This window comes from Acyrthosiphon pisum, chromosome A1 (genome assembly GCF_005508785.2).
Source record: "Acyrthosiphon pisum isolate AL4f chromosome A1, pea_aphid_22Mar2018_4r6ur, whole genome shotgun sequence".
In the NCBI taxonomy this organism is placed as follows: Eukaryota; Metazoa; Arthropoda; class Insecta; order Hemiptera; family Aphididae; genus Acyrthosiphon; species Acyrthosiphon pisum.
This window is the reverse complement of record NC_042494.1, coordinates 157,648,752-157,671,717: the sequence shown is the minus strand read 5'-3', so window position 1 is coordinate 157,671,717 and position 22,966 is coordinate 157,648,752. Positions and strand designations below refer to the sequence as shown.

Genomic DNA, 22,966 nt, shown 5'->3' with positions numbered 1-22,966 from the left:
AAGTACATAATTTTTTTCGACGGTGAAACATTAATTTTCCATTTTTCGGTAATTTTGTTGATTTTATGCATATTTGTACCTACATTATATAACTTACTGCTTTAAATTTACTCAACTAATTTATAATATTAAGATAGAGATAATCAATCGTTCTATGATAGGTAACCACATCAATTGATCAAACTAATTAATCAAATTTTGATAAAATTGTTCGATTTTCAGTTTTTTTTTTTTTTAGATGTTCGATATAATTGTTTTACGTTTATTGAATATTATAAATTAAGTAGGTACCTAAAAAACATAACGTTAAAAAAAATAATTTTATAAGTCAATTTTTAAGAGCATTATTTTGGTAAAATGCGTTTATTTAGGCATATTGGGTATTTTTGGGCATTTCTCGATGGTATCTATAGAGCATTTAAATCCGGGCCCTAATTATAATATTTAGGTAACCTGATAGCGATTGGAATATATTATATTTACGAATGAATGATATAAAATCGTTTTTACATTGAAAATAAAATAAATAATATATTAAATATTATAATTTATAATGCAGTGTAATAAATATGTATATGTACGAAACGTGGATGGGGGGCCGGAGAGACGATAAATCATCTGAGGTAATCTGATTATGTCGCGGGGTCCGTCGCTTTTTCGCCAATTCCCGGTGCGGGGAAAATGAAAAAAAAATCCTTGATGTATGCGCGTCACCGTCAAACTAAAAACTCGGCCACCGCCGTCGCAGTGTCATGTCGGTCCGACGCGCGTGCGGTAGATTTATTAGGTGGGTATAACACGCGATACCGATTTTTTCATATTTATATTATTTCCAAATTTATGCTTTTACCACCCGCCCCACCACCCTCAAACTCCGTCATTCGATTACTATACTGCAGCAGTTCGTAGCTTAAATTATTATATTCGTGCGTTAATAAAATTACGAGCAAACGGTATTTAGTTCCATCCCCTATTATATCATACAAAAATACTAATCTGATATAATGTTATAGATATGCAAATGATTTTATTAACAAAAAATAGTCTTATTGCACTTGACGTACAGTGGTCAGTGGTCACGGTACATAAAAATACCTCAATGCTTTGAGAAAGTCAAGTACGAAATCGACTGATCACTGTACTATTGTATTATATATATAGTGCATATTATACCATATAGATAACAAATACAAGCATATATAACCTAACCGCATACCTATAAATATTATTATAGATTCCTAATGCGGTAAGATCAAAGGAAGTGACGAGATGATGATAGATTTGATGGCCGACTATACTTATATATAGATATAGTGCATAATATAGGTACGACGTGAAACGGAAAGATCGTGGGGACGAGTATAATATATATGATTATGATGGTAAAAATAAAAAATTATAATTATTGCCGGGCGGACTGACAGTGCTGAGAGTTAGGACGGCTTTGAGGGGGGGGGGGGAGGCGAGAAAGCGCTTTTCGGGGCCGGGGACGAATGTGACGGTTTTTTTCGCTTTATTTATATATTTTTTTCGACGGTACTACCGCCGCCTCTGGTATATATACATACGATGTTATCGCGTCGCCACTGTCGTATATATATAAAAATATATACATGTCCGTATATACACACGTGCGATAAATTTATTCAAATGCTATTCGGAAATTATCTCCGAACATGATCGAGCACTGCGTATATATACTGTGTACACACATTTAAACATATTATATATATGTGTACGCGAATTCAAATTTGCCGCGCGCTCGCGATTTTTAGACGTGTCGTTCCGCCTATACATGTTATACCGCCTCCTCCCGCCCCCGCGCCCACCAACCCTCCTAATGTACCGCAGATGGTATCGAACACACACGCTCGCTAGACCGGGGATGGCCGTGCGGTACATTATTATGCTAATTTAGGGATTTCCGGGACGCGCGTATACACAGTGTATACCGACCGTGGGTGCGCGTGGTGTATATACGATAGTGGGCGGGGAAGAAATCCCTAGAATTATGTTTTAATTAATCGAGTGTTAGACAAGTTAATGCCCAACCAACGCTTCGAACCTATAGCATATGTACTATGCTATGTATAATATATGTATAAATATATAGATAGGTATCTGGTAGGTATATGTATAATAATGCGTGTAAACCTGCAGTATGTTTGCGGCTGTGTAAATGGATCACGAATATATTGCATAATATTGTACTGATCCGAAACTTGGCCACGGATGAAGACAAATTCCTGATTATACTCGAAAGAAAAATACTACAGAAGGCTTTGGACGACCAATGTTATCTTTATACCTATTACCGGAGAATATGGAGACGAAGGCAAAACGGATATTATATATAATAGCTATAGAAAACAATAACCTGCATATTATAGAAGTGGGCCGAATCGGAAGATTTTGGCGATGTATAGAGATATGAGAATTGGTCGCGAGACGAGATGGCCCAAGAGGTTAAAACTTTAAAGCCCCCGAAATTTTTTTTAAAAAATCAAATCAAATCAAGATCAAAAGAAAATCGTGTCTGTCTCTCTGTTGTAGGCGTCCCGGCAATGCTATCATTTTTCTCTGCGAGAAATATTTAATATATATCATTAAAATATAATTTTTAAACATTATAATATACAGTGTGCTCGTGTGTAATCGTATTATATAATATATGTGTATGGGTGTGTGTAAACTCTCGCGCGTGTTTGAGGATAACACGCGTGTCGTCCTTATCGCCGACACGCGCGCCGGGTAATCCGTGGTAATTCCGTATCGGCCACAACACATCCCGAACAAACGCCACTATGTAATTGCGTATTAAAATTCAAATTTAATCCGGTAGGAAAAAAAACAAAACGAAACGGACACTTTATAGGACCGCGATTTTATAGGAGGACACTATATATGCTGTCGCCTGCAAATTACTGTAATTATAATATATAAATATATAATATACATAATATAACACAAAATACATTGACGACACGCGTTAGACATTATATAAACATTATTCGGGGGAGCGACGATGTACCGCGATCGTTTGGAGAATAATGGATTATGGATATATGCGGCGTATATAGAACTGTACCCGCTCACCCACACGCATCCTATATAGGTACTGATATCGACTACTGCATAAGATGTTAACACGGTTATATCGTATAATAATATCATACCAGTATAATATATTATTATCATTGCACTCGATTCGGATTCCTTTTTAAAATAGTTTCGCTTATTGTACCTATATATTGCACTTAGATACGTAGTAGTTACTATAATACCTACTATTTTTTTTTATATTTCCGAACGACATTTAAAATAATATTATATATTAGAAATCATTATAATTATTCCTTAGGGACAAGTGTTTTGTATTCCTATTATTATATAACTGTCCTTTTCTTCCAATTCCAAAGCAGCGAATACTACGTAACATATTATACTAATACACCGAATATGTATAGAGAACGTTACACATTTTAGAACGATATACCTTAAACATTAAAGAGCATGTATTTTTTAATTAAGTTTCTCAAAGTGTGAATGGGACATGAGTTTGCTTTTCAACTGATACAAAGTAAACATTTTGATACAGTGTAAGTATTTATATATATTATGTACCTAATAATATGTTTTAACAATTTTACAATTTCGAAAAAAATTAATTTAAAACATATATATAGTATTTTTATCATGCTACTCCCCATTTTTCTCTTTGACACTACATTTATTCAAATTCTGTTTTTAAGAATTTTGAAGTACCTATACTTTAAGACCATAATTTAAAATGTTTGATATATTTTTTACTACTTGTTGAGTGTCCTGTGGCGATACAAACTTCTATTTTTCAAAAACAGAAGTCTGAATTGTCACAGAATTATCCTTAAGTGATAAAAAAAATCTGAAGGATTCGAAAATATGGTCTTCAAGTGTATTTAAAAATTCCAATAATCAGAATTTGAATATATGCATAATTTAATCATAAAAAAGGGGTCAGCATGGTTATTAAATCACCCTATATATATAATTATATGTATTATCGCGATGCGACACCCAATGTAATAGTAATGTTATATATGTTACATAGGCAGATTACTAGCAATTTCTTACGACGGTAAGAACGTTTTCGGGAAGTGCGTCGGACTTTCTGCGTTCATCAAAAGTCGTGTACGATCATTTTATGATATTATTCCCGTTTTGGAGGCGTCAAAACGTTTTTGCGGCATCATCGTATTATATTTTATATTATTATTATATTATACACACTTCGACGATGTAATGGGCGGTGTATTTATCGTCACCACGTCTAACGGAACACTTTATTTATATGTACGCCGCGCGAACAACCCTCTCTCGCGCGCTTTATTTTATTATTATTGTGTATATAATGTATAGGTTTTTTTTTTTTTTTAAATTGATTACATCGCGAAAAACCGATGACCGCCGTTCAAGCTCGTGTGTGCATATATGCGTGCAATGTTAGAAAATATATATATGTATAACCGTAAGCATATAATAATTGGTTTATCGAGTCAAACCCTTCGTGGGCCGAAGGGGTGCGCGCCGCCAAAGTGTATATATATACCCGCGTTCACGGACGGTTAACCCGACGCACGGGGATCCCATATCGGCATCGCGGCGGCGTACCCATATGGCGTTTTCTCAACGGCTAATCCGATTTGGCCCGCTAATGCGTATAGTACATACGTGTGCGCGCGCGTTTTGTGTTTCGTATATTGTGTTATTGCATATAATAAACAAGCGAAAACATTGAACCCGTTTTGTGTGCATGTACGGGACGTGCATATGGAAAAATATAGAGAAAGAGAGAGAGAGAGATTGTATCGTTTGAAGGAAATAAATAAATAGGTTCTATACCTACATATACAAATTAAGTGGCGTGTAACATATAGGACCCAAGTGTTGCTTAGACGACACCTTAAACATACGGGGGAGGTTGATAGAAGAAAAATAGGACATTTAATAGGTCGGTATATATAACAATTTTATGAGGGTAGGTGACCTAAAATTATTTGAGCAATACCAATTGTTTCTATGATACGCGCGACTGTATTAGTGCGAGTTGACTAAACGTTTTTCGCGAAATCTCGATCGATAGAGTAGGTATATAGGTACAACTGTTCTAACTCTGTCGTCTTTATTACACAAATCGTGAGACTAATAATGTATTATGTATACTTTCGAGTCTATATTTAAATATATACGCTTACAGTGCGTATTTATATATATATATATCATATTGTATTCATATATACGATATATGCCGCTGCCGCCGTTGAATTAAGCCTTCTCGCAAACGCCATTAAGGCCGGATAAGTCCAACGTCTCGGGAGACCGCGAGAAACAGCGGCGGTGGTTTTCTTAACCTCAAATTATGCGCGTACATAATGCGATATCGAACTGCAAACAGCGGCGGAGAGTTGATTGCCAACTAACGGTGTCTTAAGAACGCGGCCGACTATAATATATTATGTACATATTATGCGGCCATATATTATATACGTAAATATAATATAAAATAATATATGTATAATAACCCTGCAATATTATTATTATATTATTCCTCGATTTCCGACCGCACACACATTGCAGTGATGGATGTATTAAAATTTTTTTTTTTTTTATTGATCTTATAAAACATCGGGTTCTGTGGCCATTAGTTTACAATTTACAGTAATTTAAAAATATTTACAATTTCATTGTATTAAAATATTTTGTTATATAAAGGTATAATTCTACCTAATTTAGTGATTATAAAATTTCGGTTTGAAATCATTTTTTTTTTATTGTTTTAATATTCTCATGACTTACAAGTTATAATAATTATAATAACTCATAAATAAACGGAACGCGACTGACGAAAAAAAAACCAAATTGTAGGAACCAAAGGATTTTCACAGACGGCTGCACGCAGGTTGATAAATGAATTATTCTGAGTAGGAACACTGAAAAAAAAACGAAAAGACCGTTCCAAAAATGTATAAACAAGCTATTATACCTCCAAATAACGTTATTGTGTTTATATATATATACAAATATTATGTAGAACGTTTCAGAAAACAGAAAACGGAATATTATACACGCGCGAGAGGAGTATGAATCACTTAAAACCCGTATCAGATGATGCGATGAGTCTTTTACGCACAATAATAAAATTAAACGTTGCGGACGTGAAGGAAATAATATATATATTATTTCGGAGAAACGGGACGAGGGGTAAATGTTAAAACAGCAATATTCTTCGAGTAGTATAATATACATAATATCACCGCCACAAACACCAAATATATACCAATATAATACGCATATTATTATAATATACAGTAGGTGTATGGGCAATGTACGCCTAAATGTATAATATTATGTTCTACCGTGTTGCGATGTTTTTTTTTAACCCTTCTACACGCTCACATATAGATATTGCCATATTGGACGAAGCATATGTATAATACAAATTATTATATTACATTTTCGATAGAGGTAATAATAATAATTAAATATATTATATTATGATGACCTGCAGATGACCGTGACAGAATCAATGCGTAAACATCTTGAAGTATTACGAATAATAAATCCTATATATAAATAAACCGAAATTTGTCTATAATTTCTTATTTTGACGAGCCAAAAAACATTTTTTCGAGTATTAGTGCAGTACTCTAACTGTAAAACTGCGATATCGTTGTACACTGTCCGCTGACAATGTCGTTATGACGTATAAGGTATAACACTAAACTGATCATATATATGTTGTTATATAATATATACATAGTACAACTCTCGCAATAAATTAGTATACGATACCTCCATTATCGTCATGTGGGCAAATAATGAATGTTGTCATAACAATAAAGTCGCAATGATATTAGGATAACCGATAAGCGATAACAAGACGAGACCAAGTCTCTACTCAGCTGCAGTGGCGTGGCGAAGGGAGTATTCATCGAGAGGCAGCCTCTGATTTTTAACGGGTGAGGGCTTGCCGGGTAATGGCCAATTGATGACAATTTAGTATTGACTATAATATTTTAGCAATAACTACCGCGACAGTTAGTTACTGCAAACATGGCACAGGACGCCTTTATCGGGTTGATATTTGGTGCTGCAGGGTGCAGGGTGGAATACTAGACGACTATAGCCTCTGAAAAATGCAGTTCGGTTCGCCACGCCAATGACGAGATGACTCTCGAGTATCATGGTTATTACGATATTAAACGTGTATTTATATGCACATAAAAATACATCGAGCCGTGTGCCGACGATACAGGGACGCGGAAGGACGTGTTTTGACTAACGCGAAACACGCTTGTTTGCACGACTTGCCCCGCGCTCATATAATAATAATATGTGCATGTGTACATACGCGACGCGCACACGACCGGGACACGTGCACTTTTTATATAGAGATTAATACGACGGCGCGCGGGAGGCGTTACACAAGCAGCGGTTACAAGCTGCAGCGGGCTCGACGCTTGGACGAGGAAGGGGGTGGGGGTGGATGCGTGCACTAATGAAGCGTCGTCATCGAGTGTCGGATGTTTGCGGCGGGCGGACGGGCGGGCGGGCGCAGGGTTCGAGCGGCGGCGGCGTGACGCGCGGTGACGGAGGGTGCCGCGCTGTTCTGCCGCCGCCCCTGCACGTCGGCGTGATTTATGGCATCACCGACACCGCCGCCGCCACCGCTGTCGACGGACAGAACATAACGGTGTCGGTCGGGGTGGCTCGGCGGGAAAAACGACGAAGCCGATCGTTAGCGCTTCTTCGCGGGGCAATTAAAAGCGCCCAGCAGTGTCGGCCGCCGTGTCGGTTACCGTGGTAACGGTTGTTTGAGGAAGAGACAAGTGCACAGCGTTTATATATTATACATATATTGTTATATACGCGAACGGGATAAACGCGGTGGCGGCGGCGGCGTCGCGGTGGGTGTCGTGACTGCAGGCGGGTGGCGGTGGTGTTCCGCGGGGTTGTGCCGTGGCGGCGGCGGCATAACAACCCGAAACCCCGTCACTATAATTGGAGGATTACACAGATAATTGAATCGCCCTCAACGCGTGGCGACAGTGTGTGTGTGTATGCTATGCGTATGTTTATATATATATATTTCGAAGGGACGTTAGTACGCGTTAGCGGATGTGGCCGGTGGTGAGGGGGGGGGGGACGCGTTGAAACCGCACGACGACGCCTTTCAATAAAAATGTAAATTCGTATAAAATATAATATTATAATTTTTAATAAAAAACGACGAAAAAATCCTCCTCGTATTATATAATACGCATATAATAATAATACAATATTATATATGTATATAAGCGGGGAAATAATTCAACCGCCCGCCGTCACTTAAGCCCGTCTGCAATGTATAATTATGTATTATGTATATTGTATATAATATGTGGCTGCTGAATGCGCCAACTATTATAATACGCACTGCAGCCGACGAAATTATAATAATAATTTGTTACTGGGCTCCCTTATATGTCATAAGGTATATATAATAAAAAGTACACCGATATAATATTATATCCGTTCCATAAAATATATATAATCGTTACATAAATACGTTCGCGCGACGTCTAGTGACGATTTCCGCCGTTACAGTTACGTTGAAATTAGTTACACGTTGTACATGGTATTATAGTGCCAAGGAAAGGAAATTTACAATTTTTTCGTATAACCCCTCCCCCTTATTCAAAATTCCTGAGCACGCTTCAGTTTTGTGAAATATATTAAGTATTATGTAACTTATGTCTTACCTTCACTTGAGATTCGGTCATGCCTAGTGCGTACGCCAGTTTCGCCCGCTCCGGACCCGCCAGGTACTTGGTCTGCTCAAAAGTCTTCTCGAGCGCGAAGATCTGTTGCCCGCTGAACGTGGGCCTCGTGTGTTTCTTCTTGCCGTCCTTCTCTTGATTCGAATTGTTCACTAGAAAAAATTATAACGATTAAACTATATGATATTTTTATTGTAGTTATCATATTATACTATTTCTATTTAACATACGTTTAAAAAAAATATATTATTGCACGTGCCCTAAAATACATAGATATTAACACACTCCTATATATAGTTGTTGATATTATACGCAATATATAATTTTTCACTTTCATACATTATTTACTGTCGATTTTATTACGACGAGTTATCAGCACAATGATAGCAGGGGAATATAATAATAATAATACACTAACGATAAACGCGTGTAAAACAAACGGTTCCGTTCATATTATATTTATCAGTTAAATGCATGCCTTGTTGTGTATACCATTTATACATCTGGAGTAAAAATCACTGTGTTGGATTGTATCATATAAAGGAAAATAATAAAAAATATACTTATACTCAATTTGTTTCGTCTATATACACCATCCTGCTGCAATTGTCCGTATATATGTATGTATTGTAACGTCGTAAACTCTTAGCGACAATTTCAAACAACTCCGGAATAGCTCTTATTATTATCGAATTTTGGTATATATATAGGAGCGGTAGTAGGAGAAATAAAGGAAACGTCTCCAAGCAATATAGAAACAATAATATATAAAATAACAACGTTTCCCCTGCGGCGGCGACGGCGGTGGTGGTGGCGTTTCCTTTTCGATATTGCCGGCAAATAGTTATCGTAAACACAACAATCTGGCCGAATGATCGTTGTGGTCGATTTTCAGGGCGCCGAAAACAAGCTGCACGTATATAATATATATATATAAAGCATCTCTCCACGAATTCGGTCTCTCTCTCTCTCTCTCAGTCCCTCTTTCTTTCTTTCTTTTCGTGTCTTTTTCCCCTATATGCTGCTCCTTCTCCGCACACGCACAATATATATATATATATATATATATCGTTTAAAACAACGAGCAAAAGTAATATAATAAAAGGAGCAGCAGCCCAACAACATAAAATACGTTTAAAACGAACGCGTGCGGAGAAAATAAATAGCTTATATACAGTGTACGACGTACGTATATTGTACACGTGTGTACGTGTGTGTGTAGATATGATATATACGCGCATTTTTTTGCCGGAGAAAAACCGCGAGGGAAAGCAGCCTGGTGCATGTGTGCGTGCAGCGCGTATAAGGGATGTAGGGAAATAGCGGCTCGGCGGCGCTCGGGAGGACGACAGAAAGGGGCGTTATGTTTTTATCACTCGCTCGACGAGACGAGCGATATGTGAAACGGGAGCGGCGGGCGATATTCAGGGTTCCGGGAAAGCGTGTCAACGAGAATTTCATTTTGTTAACACAATCCGCGGCGGCGGTGGTGTCGCACACACACGCACGTGTACCCCCGAAAAACGTTGTTTCCGTCTTCACGTCCCTCCGTCGCCGTCGCATCTCGCGTACCCGGCACTCGCGCCCGCGGGGGAGAAGAAGAAAAACCAAATAAACGATCTATTTCTCGGCGACGGCGGCGGCGGCGCCCGGGGGACCGCCAAATCCCGTTTACTGCATTTCAATGTAATTCCGTCGGCTTTCGCCGCAGCCCGCCATCGCACTTTAGCGCACGCGTGTGTATAAACGTATACATATAATATCTATACAGAAAATTACGTCGTTACGCCCATCGTTGCGACTTTTTTTTTCTCCGGAAATGGATAAAACGAAAGAATAAGAGGAGAAAACCACCCGCGCCGGCACGCAACGTTTCGGCGAACAGCGCGACAGACTGCTTATCGTGGAAGCCGAGTGCCCCCAGCACCCGCCGCAATTGAACACGACTTTAAATGCGAATAACTGTAAAAACTTCTCACCGTCGTAGTTACGCCGTGTAAAAAATCGTAAACGTTGTTATCAAAACGATACAATCCGTATAAGTGTGCGGCTTGTGTAAATAATATAATATCATGAATACTATTTATAGGTATATTCTCCTAGATATTGTAGTTTTTTACCTGCTATACCCAATTGCGTTAGGTTTGACACGTGGGGTTTTCTTGGTCAGAAATATTTCGAGTATATAAAATATTCGCGTAGTGATCTCCCAAAATATATATATATATGTATACCTATTATAGTAATTGTTTCTATCTATATGTAACTTATATGAGGCGCGCAGTTAGTAATCATACATAATATTATATATAATGAAGGTATATGTAAGGTAGTTGTCTCAATTATATAGGTGTCACTATGTTGGGTATATACTATATAGTCTATAACAGTTTCGATTTGCGTATGCGGTATAATATTTACCTACTATATATTACTAACAAAGTATCATATCTAAAGCCTAATACACTCGTATCACCGTGATGAACGTCTTCCCAAAGATTCGACTTGAACAAAGAATTAAAAAGTGATCTGTTTTAAAACTATAATATAGTCTATAATATAAAGTTCGAAAAACTACATAATTTGGTGGTAAAAACTTTCAACAAATATAAAATGAAGCGAGACTATATATTTTTATCTGCAACATTTTGATCATATCATAATATCTATTAGGATTTTCAACACACGAAATGAAATATTATTAAATGAATATACTTCCACGAAATGAAAATTCAAAATACCACTCGTATATTATAATATTATAATATATTATTAATTATCAATCCGTTATTTTTCGGCGTGAATGTGGAGAAAAAGCAAAAGAATAATGTAATGCGCGAAAATTTTTTTCAAAAAAAAAAAGCCTTTTCAATTATCCCTTCGTATATTAAATGGATGATACGCACTTGCCGATTGAAAGTGTTTGTGTGTGTGTGTGTGTGTGCGTCGTTTTAGAGACGGCACACATGCCGTTACACGGGATTTCGGGTCGGTCGGCGATATTATTAAGCTTTAATACCACGCGCGCTCGTTTATATATATATGTATATGTTTACGTATATATGCCACTATATAGGGCGGAAGCTGCGGTGCGGTCCCTTTAAATCATTACATAATTTGACCCTTATAAAATTCACCTCCTACCCACTACAATCCACACACGTCGTCCGGTGGGTGCGCGAATGAGGGGAAAACAACAGTGGCGGCCGATAGATATATATATATATGCATTACAGCGTGTTGTGCTGTATACCGTAAACGACGACTACTACGACGACGACGACGACGACGACGACGATAAGGGTGGGAGCGGCTATATAATATCGTCGTCCCCCCTCATTGTTTGACACTGTGACGGAAGCTAATTGAATAGTTTGTAGATTGAAAATACGATATCGCGAGCCCGCACTATATTCACGCGCCGGGGATGATGACCGCGCAGCGGGCGGGCAATATAAGGGTAGGTATTATACGCGCGCGCGCGCAAGCACTCGCGTGAATTCGGCCGACCGCCCGAACGCCCGCCCGCGCGGAGATGCGGGCGGCGAGGCGGCGAGGCGGCGGTCAGTTCCGCCGGAGATTACCGCACGCCATAACACTTTCGCCACGCCGCAACAGCTTGCGCCGCGAGCTCCGCCGGACCGCCGCCGCCGACGCGGAGAGACTGCACCGGCGCAGCTTTAAATTATATTGTATACAATTGCGGACAGGACGAACGATAATTTCGTCATGTGTGTTTTCAGGTGTGCGCGTGTTACTATAATATTTGCATTGATTGTATGATACACATAATATGTATTATATTATCAATGATATTAGGTGCCCATACATAATATAACATTTATTATATTATTATTTATTGATCATCATCATACGATATTATAGGTATACGTAATATACATTATACACGCGTATTGTATTATATGGTGGAACAAGGCTTATAAGCGTAAGTACAACGTGAATTCAGAAAAAATAATGAACTCAAGCGTGTGGATTATTATGTAACATAATAAAATATATAGGTTTGCAATTCGAAAGATTTTTTTTCGAATATTTAGGGGGTTTGGTGGGTGCTCGATATGAAAGTGAAAAATAATATTACTAAATAGTAGTATAGTAAAAAGTAACAGTCATACTAAATCATGGTACTTAAGTTTATTATAAACTGTTGTTGGGTGGGTAGGGTCGATTTGAGGTTCGTTTCGCCACTGTAGGATTATTTTAAATACTGCAGCTATGCGAGATTGATAGTAATAATATTGTATTTTAGAATTTTCCGATTTATGTATGATATATTAATATATCTATATAATCCGTTGCGTTTAATTTAGTGACGCCTAATTTGAGTGCGGACTGCGAAGAGCGTCTTAATTTATTATTCTTAAAGGCACGAGAGATATAATAAATAATAATATATCATGTATAGAATTAAGTTCTGCAGAGTGACGGCTTCAGTCGAATACTTCAAATACCCACCTTAAATATTATACCGCGGAAACGTAATTTATTATTATAAGTACGTGCGCACCACACAATACCACCCGATCGAGTTTATTTTTCCAATAACGTTCATCGGTCTCAATAATGCGTAAAATCAGTATGATCGTAATAACATATGACGAATAAAAAAAAGGCACTATAATAGTATTTGAAGATTCGAGTCTCTTCTCTTATTGATTGCTAAAAATCGTGTATATATGTGATATATAGACACATCGTGTTTTGAGTATATACTATATAATTTTAAAAAGAAATGTGTTTTAATATGAGCCTCCGCCGTGATATTGCCAATAAACCCCAACGAATATAATATTATAAACGCGTACGATATAAAATGTTTATTTTTTTTTTAATAGTTTTTATACAGTCTTCGCTATTGCACTGCGATGACCGATTGTAATTTTGCGAGAACCATAAAAATAATATACGCGATGAACGGTCGAAATTATTATTATTATTTATGATAACACACGTAACGAATCACCCGGAAAATTGCGTAGCGTTCTCGTGTATTATTATTTATATATGTATGGACACACATATTATACAGCTTATTGCGTTAACAGCATTTTTCGAACAACAGCGAATTATTATTAATATTTATATCATATACGAGACTAATATATATTATTAGTCTTTAAACATATTATTTTGTATTATATTCATATATACGAACGCGCGCGCGCACACATATTATACATAGGACATAGGTATATAATATTGTATAAGTACAGTCTTATATATCGTTTAAAAACCTCACCGCACACATCCACAATACATTAAGTTTATATATACCTATACGTACATAATATAATATTATACGATTATAAACATTATATAGCCGTCGCACCCCTTTAAGGAAGTATGTATATGTATACTCGCGTCCGATGTACATAATATTCTATACGCAATATACTGCAGTTAATATGGCGTATACACACGACGGCCATATTGCAGCCCCCAGACCGGATTTTCCCTCGAGGGCGAACTGCTGCAGCAGCTATAGTGTACGTATATATATATAGATATTGACTGCACCGCGGTGAAAGCGTAGCCGCTGCAATACTTGTATGTATGTATATAATAATAATATATTATATTATTATGAGGGGGGCCGTAAATCCCTCGGTCGTGTACCACCGCGCTTGCGCATTCGCGAGTAAGACGAGTGTACATAATAATATATAAAATAATATAATAAACCAACCCCTTTTTTTTTCTTCTTCCTCGACCATTATAACGTTATACAAAATAATATATTATGTACGACGATTTCGCGACAATAATGAAATAAGAGACGCGACCACCTATATAATATATACTATATAATATACAAGAGCTCTTGTTATTTGTTTTGTATAAGTATACGCTGCACGCATAATATAATATCTATAATAATATATGTGTGCACACGCTGTATTTATATTGCAATAATTTATAATATTATATACATGTATAGCTGATACACCTATAATCTATATATATATATATATAAACTCGGCTGATGTACGCATTGATATCGTTATACATATATATTATCTTGTCAAATACACACACGGAGAAAGAGCTGATAGGAGAAAGGTCATCCTGCCATTATGTGCGAATATATATATATATAAATATATATTATATGCATGCGTGTTATTATTATTATTATTATTATGCCCATAAACCAAACCAATTAATTCCTCCTCGCCCGGCGGTATAACTACCACAGCTATATAATATAATATTTATTGTTTTTTATGATCCTTTGTTGTCAGTTTCGCGACAAACGTTATAATTGAAAAAAAATACACCTACACACATATAATATTATATATATTTCTGTATGCGCGGTGGTACAATATAATATATATATGTGCGCCAATTAGACACACGCAACAGTCACCGTATTATAGGCGCGTTTATATATATTATTATTATGCATATATAATGTACAGAGCTATAGCGATTTTTTGTGGTTGTTGTTGTTGTTGTTGCGATCATAAAAAAAATTTAAATGTCACTCAAATAGACTGTATATATCATATATTATATATCATCCCACACACAACACACCGAGTATTATATATTATGGTGACGACGTATGTATATAATATATTATAAAGAGTATACCTAATCCAAATTTTGCGGTACAAAATTACGTGGGAGAATAACATAAGTACAACTTTAAAATAAAATCCCCGACTATACTTATATACATGACATTTTGTAACCCAACATTTTATTATGACCTGGTGTATTACTGTATTAGTGTTATAGCACATACTATATTATTATAATAGCAGGTATCTATAAACATATATAGTATAGATATAAGAGTGAAATATATAATATATGCTAATGGAATTATCGATTTCTGGCAGAATATTTATATATTATTTTAGCTGTACTTACAAAATGTATGTGTACCTATAATATATACGGGAAATTATAGAAATAGACTCCGGCGCCCCCTGTGAAATATACATATTACCTTTTATTTCCGTATATATGCCTATATTACATTATGCATATAGACACTATATTATAGTCAGTATAGTCAATACGACGACTACGTCCACTATATTATTACGTCATATATTTATACGATACCTAATATTTTATAATATATATGTAACCCGCTGCGGGTATTTTAATATATACTCGCGTAATATAATATATCATTATATGTGTGCGGGCTACGCCGCATACGAATATAATATGTGATATGATGTGATGAAAGATAACGGTACTTATACATTATTTTACACAAACACAATATACAAAAATATACGACAAAATACACGCTCGTCACGGTAAAACTTTAGCACCCCTAATAATCTTTCTCAGAGATGTATATATATATATATTTATGTCTGCGGGTTGGAAGGGTATACAGAGCTTTTACCACAGCCTGCGAGTGTGTGTGTGTGTGTGTGTGTTTTTATCCCCCTCGGTTATTTTTTTTTTTTTATGCTGAAAACGAAGTTTTGTGTCCGCGGTGTGCCGGCAGCGGACAAGGGGTTTGCAGCAATCGCACACATCTGTTACCGCTTTTGACCGCCGCGGCGGTTGCCGATATTTGCGCGGACGTCATTTGTCACTGGCCGGTCGAAATCATAGGCCAATAAAAACGCCGTTTTCCCGCCCGTGTATATATAATATTATTATACACACACACTCACTTGCATAATTCTCATATGTATATTATTATATACATATACGAAAGCTTGGAATCGCTTAAAATATGTATATTGCATACGAATGCTTCAAATTTATGTGCGTATATTTTGCCGCGTGAGTGTATGTCAATAATAATAACAATAATAAGACAAAATTCAATAGAAAAAAAATATCTGCAGTAAACCTATTTATTAGTCTATATATATATATATGTAAATATAACAGTAAACCACGGATATTATATGTAATACATAGTATTATACATGCCTATATATTATTTCAAATATACCTAAAATGTCTTTAAAAAAATATCTGTTAAATTTTTCAAACGTAATCTTTTTTAATTTTTGTCATTTTTATATTTTACATTTATACCTATGTATATATTATATTATATAATTATTATGTTTTTCCATCGAAAATTATTTTAGGATTGAATTAAATGTTTCTATAACATTTATAAATAATACACCTAATTTAAAAAAAAAAGAGTTTTAAATGTAATAGTTTTTAAAAATTATCTAGTTAATAATACAATAAATATTCAATTATATCACATATAATATGTTGTAGGTATCTATTATAATTTCCTTAATTTGTACAAAAACTGATTTTCATTTAGAATTTTCAAGTAGAGATATACTTATAAAGACCATACTATTTAAAAACACCTACATATTTATACTTAAATTGTTTTATTACGTTTAAGTATTTTAAAAGATTGTTTTTATAAGTATGTACCTGTACCTAATTATATACAGTGTCCTGTGGTGATAAAAACTTTATTTTTTAAGTAATTACCACTTTCTTACTGTAAAGATATTATTTTAATTTGGCGGTACCTATAAGTATCTAAATAGAAATTCAAACGAGTAGTTTTTGAGTTAGTTTGTAACCTAAGATATACAGTAGGTATGTATTTGGTAGACTTAGGAACTATACGTATAATGAGGATTTTAAAATTATAGAAATTTATAGAACCTAATAACTAGAGTTAGGATGTTGATGACTTTTGCATTTTTTTTCCTTTTATTCTGTACAATGCTATCCTAGCTAAAAATTTGTTTCATGCTCCCTTGATGCAGAATATTCTAATTTTATTTTGCATTTTTTTTGTTTTTTAACGTCATTTTTCAACATTTTTAGGTCATTTTTTCATCTTTTAGGGCATTTTTTGTACTTTTTATACAATGTGGGGTATTTTTCACAAATTATAGATTTTAGGGCAAATGTTACACCCAAGTTTGGAAACAAATTTAATTTGTTTAAAATCTAACTTTGGGTTTGGACTATTAGTAAACAATAATTTTAATATTATTATTGTGGGGTTTTCGTTACTATTACACCCATTATTATACCCATATCTCTAATAAAAATTATTATTTATAAATAAGTTTTTTTCACTTAATTAGTATTTTAGATAATTTTTAAGGTCATTTTTTGAAGTTTTAAGGGCATTTTTGTGTGTTTTTTAGGTCATCAACATCCTAACTCTACTAATAACCTATATATAGAGCATATTAAATACTTTACTAAAGTATTTCATCTATTATTTATATCTTATATGTAAAACGATACTATAATATTATCTTAAGTAGTTATCCAAATACATCAGAAACTATTATATTATATATATTCTTTTGAAATTTGATTTAGCTGGTATAAATGTTACTAAGTTAAAAAATATTTATTTAAAAAATGGAAATTTGTGTTCATTCCTCAAATGAAATAAGAAATCTAAGTATTTGAAAATATATGCAGTCCTTATAAAATATATACTTAAAAGTCAAATAATCTGTAATTTAATAAATGCAAGAATAAAAAGGGCGTTGGGTCATGATTGGCGAATCACGATTTGTAGGTATTATAAAACTCAGTTAAATAGAATTATGTGAATTGTTATACATGCAGATATATGATTGAAGCATATAGGTATAGTTGTAAATACGTATTTATGAGAGAAGATGATTAATATAGGTATATAATTATGCTTCCCAATACTATTATTGATTATAAATTTATAACTCAATATTTAAACATTTTACTTATTAAAAACTATATATAGGTACTTATAAGTTATAGATATATACCATATTATAGTCCATAGCCCATATAGGTATAAAATTCTGACCCCGTAGCTTTGTAATATCCAAAGAACATAATATATCCCCACTGCAGCAATAGATTTAGGTACTTATATATACTTTATATATTCTATTATATTTATATAGATGCGCGGCATTATTATATGTTTATGATATATTATTAATATATTATAATATACAATGATGGTGTTACTCACGACTAGCCAGCCTGTCTCTCCAGGCGATCGGGTTATTGACAAGACCTTGGAAGCCCGGCCAGTACAGGTTCCTGGTGGTGAGGTCGGCCAGCGTGGTGGCCGGGTGCTTGACGCCACCGTTGTGGAAATATGACGCTGCCGCGGCCATCCCGGCGGCCGCAATTCCGGCCACGCTGTTGAACGCCCGCTGCTGGTGGCTGATGGCGGCCGCTGCCCCGGTAGTCGGTGGCCGCGACAGTATCTGCTCGATGCCGTGTGGGTTGCCCGCCGTGCACCCGTTCTTCATCTCGGTCATGGTGTGCAGAGCAGCCAGAGGTGGACTGCTGCTGCACGGCACGTCCAAAAAGTTGAACATTGGTGACAGCATGTTGTGGTGATGGTGGTGATGCTGCTGCTGGGACAACATCATTGTGGAGCCCAACGACGACCTATATATTTGAACGATAAAAAACGCCAACGGTTTATTATATACAAATCGTAATATTATATCATATCATATTGTGTTTTATTATCATCGTAATATTATATTATATAACAGACTATCGGTATACCTAAATCACGGAGGAACTCAGTAATTCGAATGCGACATGTTTTTCGAAATTTAGTAACGATTTAATAAAAGAAAATCGTGTATAATGAATTTTCGTTATTTAAATTTGGGGAAAGGGCCTTAAAACAGAACGATCCCCCTTTTATAGTATAATATATAACCATACACTTAATAAGAAGGTACTATACATCGCGCGTGCGTATATTATTATTTAATATATTATACATATTATATAAAATTATAACGTCTAACGTTAAAATAAGTTGTTTTGCAATAATTATTGGTACGATACCTATAATTAATATTATTATGTATAATAGGTACACACGCGCTATGTATAACCTATTATACCGCCGCATAATATAATACAAATATTGTATATACGCGCGTACCTATACCTACTTGTATGTTATATGTACGTTATAGGTTTTACTGCAGTGCAGTGTTCGTACATCTATTATAATATATATTATATACATTATATATATTATGTGTGTGTGATATGTATATGTACGCGCGCTGTCGTCACGTCCAACCCACGAGGAGACCGTTACATCACAATGATCCCGCGTCACGACCCTCCGAAATGTATTTACCGATGTAGAAACTACATATAATATAATATATTATTGTTAATGTTCATAATACTGGAAAATTTCCATTCTCATCGCTGCGCAGCTCTTATACAGTTGTATACGACGTGGTAAATTATTCTAGTTTCATATATATATTATATATTTTATTATTTGACGTATTATGGAAACACCTATATAATATATATATGTGTGTGTATTACAGATTTTGAGTTCCGTAGCTAAGTGTAAAATATCTTTTTGAATGAAAACGATTAACCAATACATTAGAATACCTTTGATATAATGTACCTTGTATACACGATTTTAAACAATATAACCTACCTTTGCGCAATTTGTCAATGTATAATATCATTATGTGTAATGTGTATAATATATATATATATATATAGGTACGTTTTTGAATAGATATTGTAATAAGAATAAATGATTTATAATATTGTATAAAACCTACCATTTTCATAATAGCTAGCTGCGTAGCACACATTTCACATTGCAACTAAGCGAATGTATATTATAACATTACAAATTCCAAATTAAAATGTGCTAAAAACATCGCCGAAATATTCTATTGCGCCGTGGCCCATGAGGCAAATTCATTAAACGAAATAATAGATTGATGGTAATAAATAATAATATTTGGCGTATTATTATAATTTATATTTATATCTACATAATATAAATGATAACATATCATATAAGGTTATATATAAAAGCAATAATGTATCTTATAATTTTTGCTAGTGTATAAAATTAATTAGCTATGGCTTGTTTTATTCTTATTTATTAAAAATAATTTATCTTCAGGCACATTTAAGAATTTAAAGTACCTATAGTCTATTTCCCTATAAACCTATAGTTATAGATGTCGCAATAAGAACTTGTGCATATAGTATTACTATTACTATATACTATAGTGAACCATATTGGTGTATATATTATAATAGTTTCACAGGTATAAAAATCAAAAAAGTCGTAAAAGTTATGTTTACCTATACCTATTATATGGATGTTTATTTGTAGGTATAATAAGTATGGATACTAAATATAGGTATAGGTGTAAGGATACAAGCTACCGCTATATTAAATGGGTTTGAGCAGAATAAGATGTAGGTATAGGTACCTCACTCATTTCGTAAGAGAGGTATGTTATATAGGTATTATGTCTATACCTATAATATAAATATATAATCAGGGCTGGATTTAGGGTTCCGAGGGCCTCAGAGCCCATATAAGATTGACAAATTTATCGCGGAAGGTATACTTATTTTGTCCGGGCCTCTTATTAATTGACTCTTGTGGGGGCCCTGATTCCCCCCCCCCTTAAATCAGGCCCTGAAAATAATAGGTGCACTAGGTGTAGCTTAATATAAACTATTCACTGACACATTGGTCACGTATTGTTTTGTCCCAAAAAAGCGATTGTCCGAATTCCCAATAATCCGAAATTTAAAAAAAAAAACATCATATTATATATTAGGTATATATATATTGCTATTATGGTTATATTTTTATTTATTGGTGTGGAATAATAGTTGAATAATTCTAATAAAAGGAGAATCCATACTGTATTGATGTAGATGATACGTGGCAAATGTCTTATTCGGTGCGAGGTTCGTCGTAGGTAGCCAGATAGGCATATTTGAGAAATAACCGCGAAAACCAGCCATTATTACATATCAATAGGTATGCATATTATGTCAGTGTGTCATGTTTATATAATATCTAATAAATTTGGGGCAATATATAATATAAATATATATTGTGTATCTTTATACCCGTTATATTATAATATTATACAAAAATGTACTAACCTGGACGAGTCCTCAGCCTCGCTGGTCGTCCCGCTCTGTGCACCCGGCGATGCCGTCGTGGTGAATGTTTGGCACACCTGAAGATTTTCAAAAAGTCACCGTTCGGCGACGGCGACGAGTGCAGCGACGCTATATGGGTTATAGGTCGCCGTCTGTCCACTCAGCCGATCCAGGCTACGAAACGTTCGACTGGTCATACATGGTAACAATATGTTTCTATATAATATACGGCTATACTGTCGACAGATTCAGCGGCGGTAGGTATATTGAAGCGCGTTTTTTTATTAAACTTTATATATATAATATGACCATAGGTGTCTATTAAAACGCGTATTGTCTTCTGCAAAGTCGAGTGAAAAGTTCGCGCGGTTTATAATATACTAACGGTGTATGATAATCGTAAAAAATAAAAATAAAAATCTAACGTGAATCACGATACGCACGACGACGACGACGGTAAGAATATTGTGCAACACAGCGGCGGTGCAGTATATTATATTAAGCGCACGACGTACAACAACAGCAACGAACCGTATTATAATAATATAATAATATAATGATACGCGAAATCGAAAAGTGGTCCGCCGGCCGGTGGATGGATGTGACCGAAAAAAACGACGCACGATAAATGAATGCGTGTGGTGTGCGGCGACACACACCTCGGGCCCAGAGTCGCGCGGGCCGAGCGGGAGGGCCGGACCCGCGCGCCGGCCGAGGGCGCCGCCCACCGGGTCCCAGATTGGACGGTCGGCCGTGCCCGCCCATCGGCACCGCCGCCGCTCCCGCCGCGGCGCACACTTCGACCGGCGGCGGCCGTGTTAATCAATTACTACTCAACCGAACTCGATTTTAATGCTTTGTTATTATGATGTTCGTTCGTTACGGTTAACAGGGGTTTGCGTGTGTCCCCGCGTCGCCGGGCCACGCCCCGCAAAAAAGAATATCGTATTATAATATTTTAATATAGATATAGGTAGGTGTGTGTATTCATAATATTATACATTATGGGATGGCGAAACTAAAAAAAAAAAATTAATATTTATATATTATAATAATATAATAATAAAATACAATATACGCGCGTAAGTATATGTAGGTACCTATATAGATATATTTAATATTATAGTCTATATATACTAGCATTTTTTACGGCTTACATAATACAGCTAATTACGATCATTAAATATATTTTATGTTTTATCATTATAAATTATACTGCGCAGTATTATACATGATATATT

At 35.3% G+C, this 22,966-nt stretch overlaps 1 protein-coding gene across 1 annotated transcript in view; it reads right to left on the bottom strand.

Annotated features, from left to right (window-relative positions):
- LOC100158950 (homeobox protein Nkx-6.1) overlaps nt 1–22,366 on the bottom strand; it is a 28,023-nt gene extending 5,657 nt beyond the window's left edge. The window contains exons 1-3 of the mRNA XM_001943134.5: nt 21,726–22,366; nt 18,769–19,196; nt 8,781–8,950 (exon numbers count right to left, since the gene is read on the bottom strand). Of these exons, the coding sequence (XP_001943169.2) occupies nt 8,781–8,950; nt 18,769–19,177 (579 nt within the window). The 5' untranslated portion in view covers nt 19,178–19,196; nt 21,726–22,366. The remainder of the gene's footprint in view (nt 1–8,780; nt 8,951–18,768; nt 19,197–21,725) is intronic.
- Nucleotides 22,367–22,966: the final 600 nt, after the last annotated feature.